At 41.6% G+C, this 22,707-nt stretch overlaps 2 protein-coding genes across 23 annotated transcripts in view; one reads left to right on the top strand and one right to left on the bottom strand.

Annotated features, from left to right (window-relative positions):
* Positions 1-6,315, top strand: part of LYSMD4 (LysM domain containing 4) — a 43,953-nt gene extending 37,638 nt beyond the window's left edge. For 6 of the 11 annotated variants that reach the window (XM_042988184.1, XM_042988182.1, XM_042988183.1 and 3 more), the window contains one exon: positions 4,698-5,363. The gene's annotated coding sequence lies outside the window, so the exon portion shown is untranslated. Of the gene's footprint in view, positions 1-4,697; positions 5,364-5,653; positions 5,939-6,224 lie in introns of those variants that run through there. The other 5 variants (XM_042988190.1, XM_042988193.1, XM_042988192.1 and 2 more) reach the window with 5 other exon arrangements.
* A 2,499-nt stretch (positions 6,316-8,814) lies between these two features.
* MEF2A (myocyte enhancer factor 2A) overlaps positions 8,815-22,707 on the bottom strand; it is a 160,721-nt gene continuing 146,828 nt past the window's right edge. For all 12 annotated transcript variants that reach the window (XM_042988173.1, XM_042988175.1, XM_042988170.1 and 9 more), the window contains 3 exons: positions 15,479-15,605; positions 11,458-11,584; positions 8,815-10,123 (listed from right to left, as the gene is read on the bottom strand). In XM_042988173.1, coding sequence (XP_042844107.1) covers positions 9,766-10,123; positions 11,458-11,584; positions 15,479-15,605 — 612 coding nt within the window. In that variant the 3' untranslated portion in view covers positions 8,815-9,765. The remainder of the gene's footprint in view (positions 10,124-11,457; positions 11,585-15,478; positions 15,606-22,707) is intronic.

Genomic DNA, 22,707 nt, shown 5'->3' with positions numbered 1-22,707 from the left:
ATTCTTTCAGTTTTTGTTTGTTTGGGAAGACTTTTATCTCTCCTTCTATTCTAAATGACAAACTTGCTGGATAAAGGATTCTTGGCTGCATATTTTTTTCTGTTCATCACATTGAAGATTTCCTGCCATTCCTTCCTGGCCTACCAAGTTTCAGTAGATAGGTCTGCGACTACTCTTATGTATGTCTACCTTTGTAAGTTAGGGCCTGTTTATCCCTAGCTGCTTTCAGAATTTTCTCTTTATCCTTGTATTTTGCCAGTTTCCCTATGATATGTCGTGCAGAAGATCAATTCAAGTTATGTCTGAAGGGAGTTCTCTGTGCCTCTTGGATTTCAATGCCTTTTTCCTTCCCCAGATCAGGAGGTTCTCAGCTATGATTTGTTCAAGTACACCTTCAGCCCTTTTCTCTCTCTTCTTCTTCTTCTTCTTCTGGAATTCCTATGATACGGATATTGTTCCGTTTGATTGCATCACTTAGTTCTCTAATTCTCCCCTCATACTCCTAGATTTTTTTATCTCTCTTTTTCTCAGCTTCCTCGTTTTCCATAATTTTATCTTCTAATTCACCTATTCTCTCCTCTGCCTCTTCAATCTGTGCTATGGTTGCCTCCATTTTATTTTGCACCTCATTATAGCATTTTTTAGTTCCTCATGACAGTCTTGTCTTTAAAAAAACAAAAACAAAAACACAGCTCTTTTTTTCATTGGTCTTTAATTTTTTTTTTTGTCTCTATTTCATTTATTTCTGCTCTGATCTTTTTATTTTCTTCTTTTTACTAAATTTGGGCATAGTTCTTTTTCTAGTGCCTTGAGGTATAAAGTGAGGTTGTTTATCAGAGTTCTTTCTTGTGTCTTGATGTAGGCTATAAACTTCCTTCTTAGAGCTACTTTTGCAGTGGTGCCTGGGTGGCTGTCAAGGTTAAGCATCTGGCTCTTGATTTCAGCTCAGTCATGATCTTGTGATTTGTGAGTTTGAGCCCGGCATCAGGCCCTCTGCTGTCAGCATGGAGCCTGCTTGGGATTCTCAGTCTCCCTCTCTGCCCCTCCTTGGCTCGTGTGTGTGCACATGTTCTCTCTCTCAAAAATATATTTTAAAAAATTTAAAAAAAACAAGAACTACTTTTGTAGTATCCCATAGCTTTTGATTTGTTGTTTCCATTTCATTTGTTTCAGGATACTTCTTGATTTTTCTTTTTCTTCTTTGACCTATTTATTCAGGAGCATGTTTTTTAGTCTTCATATTTTTACTATTTTTCCAGATTTCCTCCTGTTATTAATTTCTGGTTTCATACCACTAGAGTCAGAAAAGATAGTTGGTATTTTTTCAATCTTTTTAAATTTGCTAAGACTTTTTAAAAAAATGTTTATTATTTTGAGAACGAGAGAGAGTGTGTGTGAGCAGGGGAGGAGCAAAGAGAGAGGAAGAGAGAATCCCAAGCAGGCTCTGCACTCAGCACAGAGCCCAATGCAGAACTTGATCCCACAAAACTGGATCATGACCTGAGTCATAATCAAGAGTTGGACACTCAACTGACTGAGCCACCCACGTGCCCCAAGACTTTTTTTTATGACCTACCATGTGATGTATCCTGCAGAATTTCTGTGTGCACTTGAGAAGAATATGTATTCTGCTGCTGTTGGTTGGCATGTTTGTATATGTTTGTTTGGTCCACATGGTCTAAAGTACAGTTCAAGTCCAATGCTTTCTCCTGCTTTTTTATCTGCATGATCTATTGTTGAAAGTAGGCTATTGAAGTCCCCTTCTATGGTGTTCTCTATTTTTCCCTTCCAATCTGTTAGAATTCACTTAATAAAATTCAGGTGCTCTGATGTTGGGTGCATATGTATGTGTGTGTGTGTGTGTGTATACATACATGATTTTTGTATCTTCTTGATGAATTGACCCCCTTACTCTGTAGTGTCCATCTTTGTCTCCTTTTACCAGTTTTGCTCTCCCTTTGCATGGAGTTATCCTCTCCTGCCATTCTTTCACTTTGAATCTATGTGTGTCCTTAAAGCTGAGGTGAATCTCTTGTAGCATATAGTTGGGTCATTCTTTTGTTTGCCTATTTTGTTTTGTTTTGTTTGGGGGGTTAACTTTGTTGTTGTTTTTATCCAGCCAACCTTAAAAAAAATTTTTTTTTAACATGTATTTATTTTTGAAAGACAGAGACAGAGCACTAGTTGGGGAGGGGCAGAGAGAGAGAGAGAGTGAGAGAGAGGGAGGGAGACCCAGAATCTGAAGCAGGCTTCAGGCTCTGAGTTGTCAACACAGAGCCCGATGCGGGGCTCGAACCCACAAACCTTCAGGTCATGACCTGACCCGAAGTCGGATGTTTAACCAACTGAGCCAGCCAACCAGGCTGCCTTTTGATTGAAGAATTTGGTCTGTTAACATTTACAATAATTGACAGAAAAGGACTTACTTATGCCATATTATTGTTTTCTGGCTGTTTATAGTTCAATTCTTTTCTTTTTGTTGCCTTCCTTTGCAATTAAATGATTTTCTGTAGCAGTATATTTTGATTCCCTTCTTATGTGTATCTGTTGTAGATTTTTGTTTTGGAGTTCCCATGAGGTTTACATAAAAAATCTTATAGATATCAGTGTATTTTATGCTGATAAGTTTAATTTGATCCCATATAAAAAATCTACCCTGTTCTTCTCCCTCCTTTTACATTTTTGAGGACACCATTTACATTGTTTATTGTGTGTCCATTAACAAATTGTCAAAGTTATACCTCTTAATCTTTATCTAGGTGAATCCTTATCTAGCACATCACCATATTAACAGTATTAAGGTATTCTAAATCTGACTCTATGCTTATCTTTACCAGTGCATATTTCCATATGTTTTCAAGCTACTAATTAGCATCCTTTTGTTTCAGCTTGAAGAATTCCTTTTAGCAATTCTTATAATGTAGTTTAGTGCTGAGAAACCCCTTCAGCTTTCGTTTATTAGGGAAAGATTTTCTTTCACCTTCATTTCTGAAGGACAACTTTGCTGGGTGAAGTATTCCTGGTTGGCAGTTTCTTTCTTTCAGCACTTCGAATATATCATCCCACTCTTTTTGCCTGTACGGTATCTAGTGAGAAATCCACTGATAGCCTTATGGGGGTTCCCCTCATATGATTTTTTTCTCTCTTCCAGCTTTTAAAATTCTGTCTTTCATTTTAGACCATTTCATTATTCTTGGAGAACATTTTGGGTTGAAATTTTGTGGTGACATTACTTCATGAAATTGGACATCCAATTCCCTCCCTGTGTCTGGGAAATTCTCATTGTTTAAGTTTTTCATTCCTTTCTCCCTCTCTTTTTCTGGGACGCCAGTAGTGCATACTTTCTTTCCATTATGTCCCGTACTCCTGTAGGCTTTCTTTTTCCTTTTTTCTATTTGCTCTTCTAATTATTTAATTTCAACTGATCTGCCTTCTAGCTCACTGCTCTTCTATTCAACTATGCTGTTGAAACTATTGAATTTTTCAGTTCATTGTGTTCTTTAGCTCCAAAATGTGTTTGGTTCTTTATGTTTTCTCTTGGTTGAGCTTCTCATTTTGTTCTTGTATTGTTTTCCTCATAGTTAAGTCGTTTATGTCCTCTTTTGTAGCTCTGAGCAACTGTACTACAGTTATTTTGAATTCTTTGTCAGGCATTACCTGCATCTCCATTTTTTGGGTCCAGTTACCGGAGGTTTACTGTATCCCTTTGGTAGCGACCTGTTTCCCTCACCTTTCCAGACTTTATGGACTGATTTTGGTTAGGAAAGCCTTTCACCTGCAGATAGGGGCACACTGGATCATGCTGTGACCCAGGTCTAGTGGTGCAGGGCAATAAATACAGGAGTACATGGCAGTAGTGGGTCCAATCGGGGCATGATGTCTCTTTGGCTCATGTCACTGGCATGCACACTGTTGACAACTGTGTATTCCTTGATGAGCACTATTGAGCTTCTCAGACATGCCTGTAGGGCCAGTGAGTAGCTAGGGACCAGGACAGGCAGCATTGGTGGCTGGAACCAAAGGTGTGCACACACTTGATGTGAGGGGCCGGCTATAGGCACCTATGAAATGGCAGAGGTGACTTGTGGACAAAGTTGTAGCGATGGGTGTCAGAGCAGACAGAAGGGCTGAGGCCAACTACAGTCTCCCTGGCATTGACAGAACTGAGTGCCTGCTGTCCTAGGACTTCACACTGTACCCGTGGGTATGCATGCTGCAGTGGAGGTCTGTGACAGGGTTCAGGTTGCACAAAAGGTGGGGGGCACGCAGGTTCTCAGCTGAAGGGAACAGCCATAGCTACAGGTGGGCATGGTGGTGCTGGCCAGTAACACAAGGCAGGGCTTGATCTTGACATGCAAGCAGCTGCTGGGGCCCCATTGCTGGTGTGCCTGCCAGTGGCTGCGCTGGCACTGGAGGAACTAGTGACAGACGGGTGTGGTGATGCTGGCCAGTGACAGGAGGCAGGGCTTAGTGGTAATAGCGTCAGTTTCCTGGTTATGATAGTAGTAGGGTGGTTATGTAAACGTTAACATTAGGGAAAGCTGGGGGAAGGATATATGGAAACGATTATTTTTGCAGCTTTTCTGGAAGTTAAAAATTAGTTCAAAGTAAAGCTTTAATAAAGCTTAAAAAGGGGGAGGGGGATTATACAGAGAAACCAGTTAGTACAACTGTGATTTTTGCTTTTTCTTCCCCAGCTGCTTTCCGCTGTTTTGGGACACGGTGAGCAGGCACAAGTGTAAGAAAGTGACTGAAGTCTAGGACACATTCTCTGAAGCTGGGTGAGCTACGTGTCAGTCTAGGTCATCTGGGAAGCAGACACGGACGGAATTGGGAGCTCAAGATTTCTTGCAGGAGGGAAGGGGCGTGCCCCGGCTGTGTGCGGCCATTGGCTGGGGGCTGGCTCAGAGGAGCTCGTCCTCAGCTCACACCCCGGGACAGCTGGGGATCGGGGCTCACCTCTTAGTCTCTGGGCTAAGCACATTCTGCTGTGTGATGGCACTCGTGCCCTCGGCCCCTGAGGAGTCCCTCTCCTTAGTGTTCCAGGAACACTTCACTTTGTGAACCCCCTTCACTTTGTGTGGAAGGTGGGAAGAAACACGGGTTTCCCCAGTTCTACAGCAGGTGCTGCTCTGACCCTGTACGGAGAGACCAGACAGGCAGAGGGGAGCAGGCTGGGCCATCCGGCTGGCAGAGGGCTCTGACTGAAAAATCATCTTCTTGGCTGGTGCCAGTCGGACACAGAATCGGCTTAAAAGCAAGATAAAGCCTAGAGGAAGGCACCCGTGGGAGCTAACTAGGAAATCGCAGTGAATTGATTTTAAGTAGCTGCAGCTGTGATTAAACTATTTTTAGCCACAGGACTCCGCCGGCTTTCAAAACCTGCTAATAAGAGCCTCACTGTAGCCAGCAAGTAAAACCCGCACAAAAATTTAGCTTTTCATTTGACAGCAAGAATCTGCTTAGTTAGGAGCTGGCTTAAAAGGCAAACCCAAGGAAGGGAACACTTTCCACACTTCCGAGTTTAAGACAAGTTTTCACACCTGTCACTTCTGAAAACAATTCATTTACTGAATCTGTCTTTTGCCGCTCTCTCAGTATCATGTATGCATTTTGGGTAAAACAAATCATCTCACCCCCTTAATTCAAAAAGGCAGAACTTGCTATATATATCATCCGATCCCGTTTAGCAGTATTCCCGCCCGCCCCCGCCAACCCTGGCTCATCATCTATCCCGCGAGAAGTCGTCATTCCTAGAGCCTGGATGGGCTTACCGGGTCCACAGCAGCTGCAGTGACGGCCAGGCCCGCCGATGCTGGGGCCCGGACTTCCCACTGTTTCCTGAGGGGCCAAGGGCAGCCCAGAAGGGGAGGCCCCGGGAGCAGCTACGGGTGAGGCTGGTGAGACGCCACGGTGATCTCCTTGACCGAGTCTCAAGGTGAGTAAAGGAGATCTGCAGGTGGGAGAGGCCTGTGAGCGGAAGGGAAAGGAGAGGGACTCGGGGGGACAGAGGGGCCGACTGGCGGCAAACACGACAGAGTCTGGAGTACACAGGAAAAGCCAGTCCGTCTTTACTGTAGTGAGTGCAGGATACAAATAGTTTACAACAACCTCTAGCATTTTCTTAACCATTTGATAAAAAGTTCACTATAATATTTATTGTATAATGAAGAAAAAACAACACATTCAGGGAAAAATTGAGATTAACTTATTTTTCTTAAAAGGTTCATCTCAAGGATGGCAACAAAGTCCAGCTTGTGCCGCCAAACGGTTTTACGTGATCAAACCGTGTACAGCTTCTTGTGTGAACTGTTGACTACAAACATTTACCAAATACATAAATCTCTTTTTAAAAAAGCCATTTTAAATATAGCAAAGCAGTGTCTTCTTGCACAGCAAAGTGAAGAAAGTTTCTACAGAGAAATAAAAGTTTTACATTTGTAAAATCTTTTTCACATTCTACTCATCTAGCTTCTCATGATCCGACGCCAGGAGTTTTCTGGTTCCTTATTTACTATGTATTTCTTGTGCGCATGATGGTTAATCAAGAAAATATGTTAATGCTTTGTTAGCTGTCCTTATAGGTAAAGGAAATGGTAAAACATATACTGTTCTTTTAGAACAAACCCCTGATTTAGTCTCGAACACAATGGACAGAATTAGGGCTCAAAAGATGGAGTTTTGATCGGGACCATCTGCAGACATACGATGGTGGCTCTGCTCTCAGTGTCGTGCCGGGCGGCGCACGGAGGGAAACTGTACTTCAACCAGTGCGGTGTACTCTAAGCTTTTTTTGTTTTTGTCTTTTAGTAATAAAATACTTCATCTGAAGGATAAAATTTTCTTGTGATGGTGTCATACAAAACACATGAGTCTAAAACGGTAAGAAAAGTCGGTTCTAAAGAAACACCCTTCGTGTCTTCCCCGCTCTGAGTTGGTTTCCACCAGGAGATGTGCATGTGTATGTGTTTGTACATGGTGTCTGGGTGAGGGGTGTCTGTCAAGTCCGTATGCTCCACGTCTCACTGGGCATACAGGAAGAGGGTTAACAGTCAAATATTCACTTCCTGAAAACGGAATACATTGTTACTTGGTCAGTGTAATTGAAATACAAACTCCGAGCCTTGTGTACTATTATTTTAGAAAACAGTAGTTGTACTGATTATAAACCTGCATAGAAAGAAAGACTATTGAGATACAGTCAGAAAAGCCATCTCATAAGGCACACAAGAAAATAGACAGTAAATGTGAATGTGTTAACTCCTATTCCAATGTACAGCAGAAGTTCATGAACATGCATAAATAATAACGAAAGAATCACTTAACACTTTCAAAGCTATAAATGGTTTACAAAGTGGTAAGGATCATCTTGGAAATTCAGTGTTGGGAGACTGTCTTGTTTCAATTAAGTGTGACCTTATGAAGAAATGTGCCTGTATGTAGTTCAGTAAAAGAAGTACATTTTAACGAAAAACTAATCCTTTCTGAGGACAAGCCAAATGTCTATACTGACGAGGAGACGGCACATCACCCTCCCTTTTTTGGCCTCTATCAAAAATTAAAACAGAATTCCATTTTTTTTTAGTTGTGAACGCCACAGGTTTATCCTGTACCTAATACCTATGTGTCAGTCAGGAAACCTGGCTGATGATTTGTCACAAATAGCATTATGAGGAAATTGTCAAAAGGAAGGCAATTTAGGGGGAAAAGCAAAACATAAGTAAAAACTGTAGGTAGCTGCTCAATATTAAGTGTAAAATACAAAATAGCAGCAACTCTTAAACCCTTATTTTGAGTTTCTCAGGAAAGGGAGTATTTAAAAAATCTATGATGAAAGATATACAGGACTTTGAATTTTGTTTGTGGCACAAGCCCAGGAAACGCACGAACCTGCTATCACGCCTTTGCTGTCTTCCTGCAGGAGGAGTAAGGCCTTGTTCAGAAGCGAAGCTGAGTGCAGCACGGGCTCCATTAGGACGGCAGGCCGTGCCGAGGATCTGCCCACGAGAGAGTTTCTCCCCACACCAAAGTGTCATTTCACTGCACAGAGAGTTCAGGATGGTAGGATTTTGTAACCAGCTGCATCATTCGATTTTAGAGGGTCAAGGAAGAAAAGATCCCTTCCCCCCCAGAATTATTTCTCCCTAATCATTTACCACTTATAAAACCTTTGTGCTCATCTACTATTTTGCCATGATCTCTAATATTAGTTAAATTAGGTCAGCTTTTTCTACTATATTTTTTTCCTCACAAAAGGCAAGTTTTAAATAATGCCTTATAAAATCTGTTACAACACATTTTATATTTATGCAAGATGAACTTAACACCAGTTTTTTTTTTGCCACTTTGCTATTTATGTACACATATAAAATATATAATGATGCTCAACCCATACAGCACAAAGATTACAATGTAACATCACACATTCACCACCAGTGAGGGGAGAAACCCCTTTATACAATCCTCCGAAAAAGACTGGGCTAATAATTAAAATCCAAAGTACAGTATATTTAACAAAATAGTAAATATTAAACAGTGAATACTCTACTTGATAAGGATCTCGCCTTTTCCCCCCAAATTGGCGGCAATCCACAAAAATATACTTTTTAATCTGGTGACCATACAATACATAGGTACTTACATCAAAGGTGATAATATATTTAAGATGCTATATACACAAAGAGTTTGGCTCAACTTTTAATTTACATATAGAATAATAAGTGTTCATGGCTTTTTTTTTCCAAGGTTCTGCTTGCAAGATATTTTTGTTTTGTTTTTTTCCCCCTCTTAAAATAAAACTAAAAAGTTAAAACAAGATAAAGCTATTCTCTTAAAAAAAAAAGTTACAACATACAGCTTTGGCTTATATAAATAATTCATAGCAGAATGTGTTCAAAAGTAGTGAATATAATTTTATATATAGTCATCAATTCATAAGGGTGTTTTCTTTTCTTTCATATAAAATATACATGAGCTAAAATCAGTTTCTTTAAGATATGAATGTAAAAAGAAACTTCTGACATAGTCCAATTATAACTTAATATATTAATTTATTTTGTTAATGCTCTATATTTCTAGGCTAGTATTTTCTGAATATCTCATGCGTGTTTTCTACTCTCTCTCTTTTTTATTAGCTAAAGATCACTTCTCTGACCCAATACATTTTTGCACGTGCAAAACAGTTATGTGTGGGGCTTTTTTGTTTTGTTTTTTAAAATATCAACAGCCCTTCCCATGCACCCCTCTGCAACAGAGACCCATGCCAGGCTGGGTAATTAATATAAATGACATTTTATGTACAGTATTGCTTTCTTGGTTCCTGCTTTTCTACTGCTCTGTTCTACAAAGCATTTTTCTTAAGTAACTACAGTCACTGCACAGTTAAATAAAACAAGTAGGGGCCCTCTAGGTTTCTGCAAGCTAGTGTGGGAGAATCATATATGGGTACACGTTTCTCTGCAAAAACTGGTTATCTTATGAAACAAGTAGTCCAAGGAAGTGCCAGACTAGACTCCGCCTACAGGGTGCTTTGTTTGCCATGGGACGCACATCTGCAGATCTACGAGGCAGGTAAGTGCCTGATTCCGTATGTGACACACACCCACACATACACACACTCACGCCCACATACATATATATATATAAAGGGATATATATGTATGTATGTACATATAAATATATTTAACTCATGTCCTTATTTACCAATTTAGATATGTAGGGCAGTTCACTGCAGTAACGCCACGTACAAACACCAGCCCGGAAGCCTTAGGTCACCCACGCGTCCATCCTCATTCGCTTTACAGAAGGGCTTTCTCTGTCTTCACTGTTCGGGGGTCGGCCAAGCACAATTGGAGAGTGGAAGTCGCCCCGCGGATCCTCCCGGTCACTACCGTCGTAGGAGCTGCTCGAGCTGCTCAGACTGTCCACGGGGGAGCGCCCCATTTCCTGCCGGGGCTGGGGGGGCTGGGGGGGCTGCGGCTGGGGCTGCGGCTGCTGCTGCTGCTGCTGGAAGCCTGAGGGGGTCATTCGATCCCGGGGAGGTGAAATTGGTTCTGACTTAATGTTGATGTTTTGGTTGGTATTAATGGATAAATTCGAACCCTGAGATAACTGCCCTCCAGCACTGAAGGAAGAAAAAAAAAAAGACGTTAAGTGGTTTGTGAGCGCAGCCATGTAACCGGAGTGTATTACAGACACCGCCTGACCGAAATGCTGTCAGAATTCCCCAACACTGGTTTTAGTTACCTCTCCTTGGAAGAAAAAGAACAGGACAGATGGGAGCTTTAGAGGCTAGTTCGACCCGCACCCGTGGTACTCTAGCAGGTGAAGTATCCAAAGCAGTGTCAGTGTCTGATGCTGTGCAGCAGAGACGAGAGAGGAACGACACGGCAGCCTGGGTTCCGCTTCCTCTCTTCCTTGGTTTCTTCAGTAACATCACCCTACTTTCCAGGTGAGGAAAGGGTCTCGGAAAGGCTAACTTGCTCAGAGTAGTACAGCACAGTGTGTGTGTCCAGCCTGTTCCCCCATCCTGAGTGCCAAGCCACTTCCACTTGCTTCTGTGGGGCTATTTTTAGTGTGTTCCTCAGGATGAACAGACACCTCAAAGGCCAACGCGCAAAGAAAATAAATGAAGGAAAATAACCTTTGCTTTCTCTGTGGATAGCAGGGGAGGAATGGCAGGGGTTTGGTATCTTGTGTGTGAATCAGGCTATGGGGATTCACGTGGGTTGATCCCAGCTGGCTCGCTGCACACACACACTGTACCTCACCAAGCAGAGTTCAACAAAGAGAACACCCGTTATGGGCAGGGTGAGGGGATCTGAGTGAGAGAATGTATGGTGGTGCCCAGGGGGAGTCAGGCATCGCTAGCAGGAAGGAGAAGGAACAGAGCCTTTGCAGAACTGGGACGGCAATAGGGCTATGTAGCTGGAGAGCATCTCAGCAGAGGAGACAGAAAAGCACACCCAGCTGGCCTCCATGAGGGTTGGCCACTTATTTTTCTATCCCTTATCTAATCACCAAAGCAGAGAAACCCCCCAAAAAAGTGGTAGGTGGGCCTGAATACCTCAAAGCTGCCTTTTTCCAACACTGGAATCAGATATAGAGGTTGGGAAGGAGAGCTGGGACCGGTGGCTTAATCACTGGTGGGTAGGTAGGAGGTGCATACGGGTGACATCGGTGCCACAGTGCCCCTTGGTTACTATGTGTCTCTCTACCTCCATACAAGAGAAGGCTTGCTCCCCCAATTTCTTCAAGGAATGCCTAGTTTGCTCGGTATCCAAGCTATTATCTAGAATCATCATAAAGAAAATCTTTTCTCCAAACACTTGTACCACCTAAAAAAGAATCACTGTAGGACAGTCACATGAAAGTCAACAGCATGAAGACTGTAACAGCTAGAAAAAGAAAGTGCACGGGTTGGGAATAGAGATCTGGGGAAAATTTCTAGCTACTCACACCAGAGAGCTGAGGGCTGCTTGTCCTAAATGGTGTTGCTGCCAGGCCGACACCTGTCCCAGAGACAGCATTCCCGGCGAGTTGAAGCCCTGCAGGGCCGACAGGTCCGCACTAGTCAGCGAGTAATCTAAAACAAGGAAAGAAATCTTGCTCGTGTGTGTAATAAGAGGCCCGTGCAAAATAGGCTTTTCAAATAGTAGCTCCAGAAGCTCCTAGCTTGAGAGAAGCCAGGCACTTCATAACCTAAAACACCACACAGGTCTAACCCCACAACGGTTCTTCTTCTGGGAGGCCAACAGGTCCTGGCTGTATTTGCTTATCTGGGATTATTTCAGTAAGTTTCAACTTTGTACTAAATGTTTATAAGTTTAATGTCTCACAAGAAGTTGAGATACTTTTTCCAGTAAATAGAAATAATGAAAAGGCCATTGCTAAAGGATGTTCCTACATAACCATTATTTTAAATGTGCCCAGCACTACCCTCTGGAAGAAGAGGGACAGGTCAGGCTGAGTCTGGAACAGCTGGTCTTAGGTTCTTGAAGTACAAGGGCAACAGGAAAGACACGGCACCCCTTTCCATGCAGCACCAAGCTCAGTGGCATAAATCATACATTATTACACAACTGATTAACTACATTTGCTCAAAGTACAGGGGCTGTCAAAGGTTTCTGCCTGCAAAACAATTTCAAGTTCATGAAAATACTTAAGTGTTACAAGAGTACAATATATAATATAGCTTATTTTATATGAATGCTTCAGACACGAGTCACTTCGGCCAAGACTTAGGACATGAGGTATCATTCACATATAGAGTTATTTCAGTTCTTCATTAACACTTGTCTTTTCCATTTAGTTTTAAAGAGAGGTGGCAAAAACCCTTCTAGTTTCAACTGCTTTTCCATGTCTCAAGAGAGGTATTTAAATAAGTTGGTCTTCCCAGCAAATTAACATCAATAAAAAAGGACCGGAGCGGAAACAGTGCAGGCGATGCTCGCGTTCCGCCTGCCTCTACGCTTGCTCCTCATGCCACGGTCTCCTGACCGCCTGGTGCGTTCCCATTGGCTGGTGCGGGGACACCTGAGCACCGCTGCCTTCCACAGCGCCCCCCTGCGCCTCACAACTCTCTCCACCTCCAGTATTCCCAACCCCCTACTTGCTAACTTGCTACATCCATCTGGATGTCCCTCCAAACCACTCAAATTTGACACCCAAGCTGGATTCCTCTTTTCCTCCAAACCCCCTCCTTATCTTGATAAACGGCACCGACTTTCACCTCGTTGCTGGTGCCAGAAGCCCGTGGGTGTTGATACTTCCCTCCTACTTCCACCACCAACCACCAAGGCTGCTCAATTCTACGTACTGTCTCTCCATCCTGCCTGAGTCACCAGCTCTACCAGCACCACTCCGGTCCGAGCCATCAGTATCCGCCACTGGGGCCATTGATCCAGCCCCCCACGTGGGTTCCTTGCATGCAGTTTTGCCCCTCTGAACACTGTAGTCAATGTGATCTTAAAACAACAAATATGGTCATGCTACCTCTCTGCTTAAAACTTTATGGCTTCCCAGCACTCTCAATATCCAAAATCTTCAACATGGCCTCTAAATTTCTTACCTCTACAGTTTCAACTCTAACCGCCCTCCACCATCTCTGTCCTCCCCGTCATGCTCCTATCTCCTCGTCTTTGTACACAGTGCTCCCTTTCCCTGGAACACTCTCCAGACTCTGCCTGGCTTAGTCACCTGTGCTCCTTTAGGTCAAAGCTTCAATGCAGCTCTTAATATGACTACAATAAATTATTCCGAGAGCTGTCTATCCTGTGTCTTTCTCCCCCAACACTCCCTAAGTTCCACTACTAGCCACACTCCTGTTGTGCCTGGCCCAGTACCTGCCTCATAGTAGGTGTTTGATAAGTATGTGCTGAATGGATGCACGAGCAAGTCTAGGAAGCTGGGAGTGACCTTACTGATGGGCATGAGGAAGTGTCTGCATAACAACTGTTGTATTTTTTGAAATGTTGCTCATTTTTTTATCCCTTTATTGACCATCTGGCACGAGTCTGACTCTGTGTACCGAAAGCCAGATGATATACTAAAGAAAGATGAAAACGGTTATATTTTTAAAAAGGGCAACTAAATACATTAAAGATAATATGGTAAAATTAAGCCAAATATATGCTCTGAAAAAGAGTGCAAAGTCTAAGTTAAAAGAAGGAATCAGACTGAAGCCAAGTGATTGATGGTTTTGAGAGAACAGGACTCCATTTTTATGTTTTGGTGAATCCTTCTGGACTTTTAGAAAAACACGTTCTTACGAATCCAACTGCATTTCTAAAAACAAGCATAGTGGAGTTTCTAAGTATACTGAAAAACCCGTCATGAAGTGTTCAGTAAACTACTCTCACTTGAATACCAGTTCAAGCCCCATCTTCTCAGCTAGTATCCCTCTGGAACATTCTAGCTCTTAGATTTCCCTCTTTCCTCCTCACATGCTCAAGTCTCAGAGCGCAAACTGCCAACCTCGGCCACTGAGGACTTTACTTCCATAGCTGCCATCTCAGGTATGTCCTGCTCCTTAGCTGGCAGAAACTCGGGAGAAAAGCTATGTCCCTAGCATACTGTCACTCATACAGCTAGCTGGTCATCAGTGGAATGAAACAATTTCTATGAATGCGTAATCTCTTATTTTACCCTAGATTTTGCACTTAGTAGATTCGGACATGTTTCTTTTTCATATCGATTAGAAAAGGTCAACATTTTTCTAAAAGGCTTTTTCAACAAAATCTTTTACAATTTTGTTTTAAGTGCACTACATGCAATTAAAGTGACAATCAAATGTATCAGTGGCCTCAGGGAGCTCCAGACAGCAGTTTGAAAACACTGTGCTAAAGCATTTACCCTGAAGTCTAAAATTAGCTGGTTTTTATTACAGTCTACTTATAAGAATTATGAGAGGAATATATGCCCTATACTGCAGTCTCTTCATAACTGACAAGGTAAAATTTAACCGTTTCCTTCTCTGAAGCATCGGGTGCTTGCCTCTCAGCCGGTGAAAGTGCAGCCACACACCTCCTGCCTCTCCCCGGAAGGGCAGATGTATGTGGACGACTGTCCACACAGTCTGCGCGGCTCCACGCACCCCTGCACTCAGGGCAGCAGTTGTAGCTTTTCTTAACAACGCCCCGAAATAGTGGATTTTAAAATGAAACGTCGGGGCGCCTGGGTGGCTCAGTCGGTTAAGCGGCCGACTTCGGCTCAGGTCATGATCTCACGGTCCGTGAGTTCAAGCCCCAAGTCGGGCTCTGTGCTGATAGCTCAGAGCCTGGAGCCTGTTTCAGATTCTGTGTCTCCCTCTCTCTGACCCTCCCCTGTTCATGCTCTGTCTCTCTCTGTCTCAAAAATAAATAAACGTTAAAAAAAAAATAAATAAATAAATAAATAAAATAAAATAAAATAAAATGAAACGTCTAAATAAACATAAATGGGTGAAAAGCTCCTCTCCCAAAAGGGGAGTGACTGGCTCTGAGGAGAAACAAGAAAGGGCCTGGTCTTGCTCCCGGGGCACAAACACATGAAGGACAACACAACGTGCCCGGCACAGCGACACATCCACTGCCCTGCGGGGTCCCGAGTGCAAGAAGGCTCCATCTTCCCCAAGCTGGCTAACACGGCATGAAGAGAAAAACCTCTTCCTTCAACAGCTGGGAAGAGTGAGGGACTGTGCGATGAGAAACGACGACAGTCCATCCTCCTCGGTCTGACGCACGGGCCGTAATTGTGAGAACGGCCGCCTGTTTCTTTGTCAGGGGGAAGTAAAGGTCGATGCCGGGAAACCATTCTACAGTCAATGTATTTTCTGTACATTTTTCAAAGCTAGTATTTGTTTTTTTTAATACATCCAAATGTGAATCTAAAACACTGGAAATCATTTATTTCGATCAATATACTTAAAAAAAAATCACAAAAGCACATGCTGATCACAAAACAAAACTAAAATCCACAAAAGGCACGAGAGCAGGCTCACCAGTGTTGTAGGCGGTCGGCATGGCTGAGTACACCAGTCCCTGTGGAGGCAAGCTTGGGGTGGTCACAGACACGACTGGGGTAGCTAGAGGTTGAGTGGCTTGAGAACTGCTTATCCTCTGGGTATTCTGTGAGAGGGCAGAAAAAGTGTCATTATTTGAGTATTTATACTCAGACTTAGTATTTTAAAAATAACATTCAATTTAAAAGTGACATTTTTCACAGTTTTATGATGTGAATGTCATCATTTCTTAAAGCAGTGATAATGTGAAAAAAATCTTTAAAAATACTAATGGGAATAACTAAATGTTTAATTTCAAGGAACACAGTTAACTATTCATTTTCCCTTGTCTTTTTCAGAGTTTATTGATGTTGAGGATATACCCTTAAAACAGAAACTTGCATTATGGGTGATAACACTTTTATGTGTTCACATAAATAAGGACTCAATGGCGCTACAAAAACCGCCAGGCTACCTGAAATAAACGTCTGGGTTTTAAAGACCTGAAGAGAGCAAAAGTCATTTGTATACAGACAACGTAAGTCCATGAGTTTAGGGATCAAAACTACTTATAGCTGCAGCATTTCCATGTTAACATGGTTTTAAGTCTCGGCTTGCTGAAGTACAGCTTGCTTTCAGATTTCCTTCCCGGTGATCCTGCAGCTGATGTGCCCGCACACTGCGCACACACCACTTACCCCGCCCCCGTACGTGCTCAGCCTCCTCCACTGTCAACATCACCCACCCAGTGACCTATTTCTTAGCAGTAGGTTTGGATATGCATCCCTCAGTCCCCAACTCTTCTGAAAGGAGAGGCTTTGCATAGAGAGAGCTTGTGACTAACATACTTTTGGTAGAGCTGTGAATGGAGCGAAATTAAATGCTTGCTGACTGACTCCATCTACGTGGTATTCTATCTACACTAGGAATGAATTTTAAAAATCAACTATCAGGGCGCCTGGGTGGCTCAGTCGGTTAAGCGGCCGACTTCGGCTCAGGTCATGATCTCGGGGTCCGTGAGTTCGAGCCCCGCGTCGGGCTCTGTGCTGACAGCTCAGAGCCTGGAGCCTGTTTCAGATTCTGTGTCTCCCTCTCTCTCTCTGACCTTCCCCCGTTCATGCTCTGTCTCTGTCTCAAAAATAAATAAACGTTAAAAAGAAAAATTAAAAAAAAAAATCAAATATTGAATAATCAAGTCAGTTTAAGATGGCCACTCCAGTACATGTTGGGGGATGACAGAGCAGTTTCTCACCACAGTGGCCTAAGGGAACACTCCAAAACAAAGATCAGAGGAACAGACTCCTTGATCCATGCAGTCAGCACACAAGAAGGACAAAGCATATCTCCTCCAGGGTTATTATTATTTTAAATGAAATTACAGCCTGATAACTGACATTTGGGGGTCTAAGTCATATCAATAAAACCACAAATCAGTGCCCTTAAGATTATGAAGACTCAAGAGTGTGATTCGGTCTTCTCTATCACCATTTCCAAAGGGTAATCAGATGAAGGCCTTTGACCAGAGTTAGATGCTTGAATGTTGATCATTTGATTCGGATCCAGATCTGTTTATTTCTTTTTAGTTTGTATTTTCCACCCAATCTTGAAGTTTCTATTCTAATTAACAAAGACCATTTAGTATGTGGCTATAGCACCTGGGTTTTTGTCACAAATTCACTATTTCCTAAGTAGGGGGGAAATCATTTAACCTCTCTGCACCTCTTTGTACAGTAGGGAAGACAGTGATCTTGTAGTCCTACCTTGTGAAGCTCTATTGAGATCATAGGTGGGAAGTGCTTTGGTAACTGAAGTACCATACAGATGTAACACAGTATCTTTATTGTCCCAAGAAACCCTCCCAAGATTTCTATAACTGGTTAACAAAAAAAGAGGGGGGAAAATATATTTATACCTTCTGACATAGGTATGCCCCCTGGAGCTACCATGAAGTAAAGGTGTTTTAGTACAGCAAGGCTGCTCAAGGAATCTATGTAGCCAGGCTCTTACCAGAAGAGTTTTTAGTGTAGGCCCCAAGGCACCAGTCCGTCCTTCCTCACTTTGGGTCAGAGCCATCCATGATTATATCTGAGAGTTCAAATCAATTTGAACCACTTCCTAAATGCTAATAGATGGTGTTTGTAATTATTATTTTGGTTTTGACCACAGAGCTCCACATTTAAAACTAATTAAGTTTTACAGTCTGATTCAGCAATTAAAAACAATTTTAAAAAAAGGGGCACCTGGGTATCTCAGTCAGTTGAGCATCTGACTTTGGCTCAGGTCATGATCTGACAGTTTGTGAGTTCAAGCTCCAAGTCGGGCTTTGTGCTGACAGCACGGAGCCTGCTTCTGATTCTCTGCCTCTTCTCTCTCTTTGCCCCTCCCCCCCACTTACACACACACACACACACACACACACTCTCTCTTTCTCTCAAAAATAAACACCAAAAAAAATTTAAGAGTCTGACTCAGCATAAGTTATAAAGGATATGAACTGTTTATAGTTTCGGATTATTTGTTTCTTAATTACAAATACCTTTTATGCTTTCTGCATTTTGTAGTTTACAAAGATTTAGAAATTTATCTTTGAGATTCTGTAACTGGGGTGTATTTTAAGGAATGTGGAAGTCACTCTATGGTAACTGGGAAATACACTTTCATCTCAGCATCAAGTTAATAATTTTAATGAATTTTTGAGGTAGAGATATACTTTGGTGTATATAATTTGTTCTAAGATTTGGTCACTGGAAATTCAAGAGTCAAATACTAGGCAAAAGAACACAGCATGACCCAGTTTGGCCTGGTTCTATCCATGCCAGAGCTTCATCTCCATGGCAATTTCCTGGCATGAACTCCAGAAGGGGTGGTGTGTGTGTGTGTGTGTGTGTGTGTGTGTGTGTGTATGTGTGTGTGTGTGTATGCGTGCACACGGACGTGCGTGCATAACTGAACACCAATATATTGGTTCCAGCCATCAAAAGATCCTAATCTCCATGGCATTGACTTTTCTGAGTAAGCAACTTGTGAAACCACTAGAGGGCAGCATATTGCTAGAGAATTGAAAGGAAGCACTCCTGACAACCTAAGGTAACTAGTCTAAGATGAATTATTTTATACTGAATTATAAACTTAAACTTCCGTTTTCTAATCATTACTGTATCACTAAATAAAGTATTTCCCCAGAAGAAAGTCCGAATCTACACATGATGTAATCAACACCACAATGTCAGCGAACTAATATATTTTAGTTGACCTAAATAGAAAACCACATCTAAAACTGTGAGTGATCACAAAGTTAAAGAATGATCTCTTATTTTAAGGACAGAGCACAGACCTTATCTAAAAAGAAAAAAAAAAACTGTGCAAAACACACCAGCATGCATATATATGTAATAATAAAATACAAATACAACCAACAGATGCCTTCCCCCCATGCTCTCATGCAATCTGAACATTTGTCCATGCTACAAACTAAAACGTTTTCAAGTTTTTCCACCTTATAAATATCCAATTAGCAGCTGACTTTGAATTCATATGATCATTTCTGTGAATCTGGGAGTTTAGTTCCCAAAGAATAGATCAAATGAAAGTTCTTTTTAGTCAGATTTACTTTCTAGAAGAAAAGCCAATAGAAATCATTTGTTCCAGAAAAAAGGTAATAGCTACTTTTAAGAGCAGAGTATCTCCTGCTAGACAAAAGTATAAAATCTGTGTAAATTACATTCGTTTTAGTAAACAGGGAACCCCCTTATGGTTCAGATCATCTCAGATAGTATGAAATAATTCCAACGCTGAAAAAGGTGACCTCACCAAAAATGATGTCATCTTTTTGAAGGAAAGAGAAATGGCACAAGACCATGTGTTACAATCTGAGGAACTTCGAGGGTGAGGTCATTTTCTAAAAACATGTTAATAATTTGGGGAACTATATACGGTATTTTGTATCTTTCCTTAAAAAAATCTTTAACAAGTAAGTGTCTTGTGATCATTGACAACTCTTGTTTTTAAAGGCTCTGTTCCAGTGTTCCCTCCAGCAAACGAAAGGGGTCAAGATACACAATTATACATAGAGAAACGAGACAGACTCTGTAGTTCCAGTAGCTTGGTTCAGTTATTCAAAGTGCTTGCAGTGTTTAGTAACTACAAGAAAAACTGTGTAACAAAGGGAACACTCATTAGATAAAAACGTTTAAGAGAATTAGTACTTTCTAGATCATTTGTAACTCCCTTCAGGCACACTCACCAACTCCAATTCCTCTTCCTCCGACTGTACTCAGCACATAAGAGGGATACAAGAGTTACTAAGACTGTGGATACTCAAAAATAAAATATTTCTTTAGAAAAACATGTTATTTGGACACTGGCAGTTACTTGGAACTCTCAAGAGATGATTATACATATGCAACGAATACAAATCTAAATTACTTGTTTCTTCACTGGTAGTTGATTTCAGAAGAAAGACAGGCTTTAAAGACACCACTCCCCCCAGGCTTCATCGGCTCCTATGCTGGCCTCACCTACACACAGCCAGCTGCTGCAACAGTATGTCAAAGGAGTTCCTCATCACAATACCAGTTTATATTTGAAATCTTGAGAATACTTCATCCTCCCGTCCCTAGCCCACTGTGTCATACATGTCCATTATTCATCTTCTAGATGTGTGCTCTTTGGTCAGCAGAAATTATTTTGTTTCCTTATCCCACAGCAGCTAGCACAGTGTTATGAAACAACAAGAACTCAAACATTTGTTAGTAACGATTTTAAATAACAGATTTATAGATCATCTGCAAATACCATTTTCATAGATATAATTTCACTGTGGAAAAGCCACACTTATGAAGAAAATGAGACTGGAAGAGAAGTGAACTGATAAATCATGTCCAGAAAAGAGCTGAATGAAATGTATTCGCTCCTTTTCTTCTAAGCATCTAGAAAACATTAGGCTAGAAATCATCTGCTAACTAGTTTTTTCCTTATTTTACTTTGAGTAAGTCAAATTTGTCAATCTATGGAAGGTATCTTTATAGGCACCACTGATACATGAAATCCCAATCTGAAAGCAAGTTCATCCGCAAACACTATAAAACAGGGAGGCTGGTCATCTACTCTGAGAAATAATCACTTGGTCTACAACTGCTATTTCAAATATGGGTAAAATGTTCTTCGACTGTTTAGTTATAGATATTTTTACACATCTCCAATGATAAGATTCACATCAAAATACTATGGGTGTGTGATGCATTAGTTTTCACTTTAAACTCAGGGAAAAGGGTGTAAAATTATTTATATGGCAAATTTTGAGTATTCTGCAAAGATGCTTCATGATCTGTGTAAAAAAGACCAGCGATCCTGTCCAGTTGCTAAATGCCTAAATGCAGTTTTGTCTTAAATTCTGCAGTTTACTGCTAATTCTTATAAACATATTTCTGAGTCTTAAATGAACCTTCCTATGGTTTTCATTTCTGAAAAACAGTGGCAGGCATTTCACATCTTGTTCCTGAAAGCTGACTATCCAAAATGCTTAAATGTTTTTTCTGAACTCCTTTTTTTGGCGGGGGGGGGGGGGGGGGGGGGGGGGGGGGGGGGGGGGGGGAGGGGGGCGCGGTAAAGTATATTTCTTTGTTATGTATGTATGTAGTTTTCACTTTGTATCCTGCCATAATTTTACCCTTAGAAAGCAGCTACAAACAGAGCATAGCATCACATACTGCACCCCAGCAGATCCCCCCCGCCCCCCATCCAGGTTTACATTCCAAAGAAACATGTTACAGTTGTCAAAACTAATAAAAAGACCAGAGCAGAAACGAAAGCTACAGACTTCACTTGGACTTCCCTGGTCTTCTTCACCATGTCCCTGTACTGATCGAGGACCAAATCCTGCGTCCCATATGCCCTTAATTGTCATGCATCCTTAGTCTCCTCTAGTCTTCGACAGTTCCCTCCCATCTTTCCTTGTTTTTCATGACCTTGATAACTTTGAAGAGTACTGGTCGAATATCTTGTTGAATGTCCCACAATGTGGGTCTTTTATTTTCTCAGTTAGATAAAGAGCGTGGATTTTTGCAAGAATACCAAAGAAGGTGACTGTGACCCTCTTAGCACATCATATCAGAAGACATGCCATCTCATTACCAGTGATGTCAAGCTTGATTGCCTGGTTAAGGTTACGTCTTCGAGCATTCTCCACTGCAAAAATCACCACCTTTCCTTTGTAATCAACAATTATTTGGGGAGAGGCATTTTGAGGATGTGCAAATACCCTGTTTTTCCTTAAACTTTTGATCACTCATTTTAACATCCGTTGACCTTGCCTGGCCTGGTCTCTGTACTGTAGTGTTATAACAATGATTTGCTATTTCGCTCTTTCTGTCCACATATGTTAATTAGAATTCTTCTCTAAGGAAGAGCTGTCCCATCTCCATTCATTTATTCAATAATTTACTCGTATCGGTAATAGACTTGGTATTTTTTTTCCTTGGGTAATAATCCAAATCTACTATTACTTATTTTGTTACTTAAACTGTTCTCATTTTGGCCACTGGGAACTCTTCTGAAAGGCTGGTTCCTGTGACCTTTTCACCTGCACTTCCTTATCCTCTGGCACCTCTCTGACTCATCTTGAATTTTCGTCACTCCAGCTCTACAATCACTTCTCCAAGGAGTCCTGATTCTCTTTGTTGGAGAATGTTTAGAGACAAAGATCCAGCACTAGCTGTACTCAGTTACCAGGTGTCACTGTTTCAAGGGCCTATCAGCAGACAGAGCTAGGAAACATACGGTATGTACTATTCACGTGTATATACATTTATATTTCTCTACTTATATATGTCAAAAAAAACCACACTGAAACTTCCAACTGCAACCCAGAAACACAGGGTTCACTGTAGCTCCCCCAACCCCACACCCACCTTGCTTATTTGTAACTTTTTTTTCCCCAAAAATGAGAAATCTGGCTTTCTCTATCTATAACGTATTCACTGTTTTGAGTGTGTTAACAAATTTACTATCTTGAACACAATGATTTCCTACAATTTTTTTGTTCTACCTAGAATAAAACAATGTCCAAAGTTACTGGGAGCTCTTTTCTTCCTCATCCCCTTCAGTGCCATCATCTCACCCACTTGTGATACAGTTATATTCACATGTCACGGTCTGCATTCAGTCTCCAATTCCCCTGGAATCCTGGTTTTTAACTGCATATGGTAAAAGTCACTCTATGTATTGTATAG

Source organism: Panthera tigris, chromosome B3 (genome assembly GCF_018350195.1).
Source record: "Panthera tigris isolate Pti1 chromosome B3, P.tigris_Pti1_mat1.1, whole genome shotgun sequence".
NCBI classification, from domain to species: Eukaryota; Metazoa; Chordata; class Mammalia; order Carnivora; family Felidae; genus Panthera; species Panthera tigris.
The sequence above is the reverse complement of the archived record's forward strand: the minus strand, read 5'-3'. Positions and strand labels throughout refer to the sequence as shown.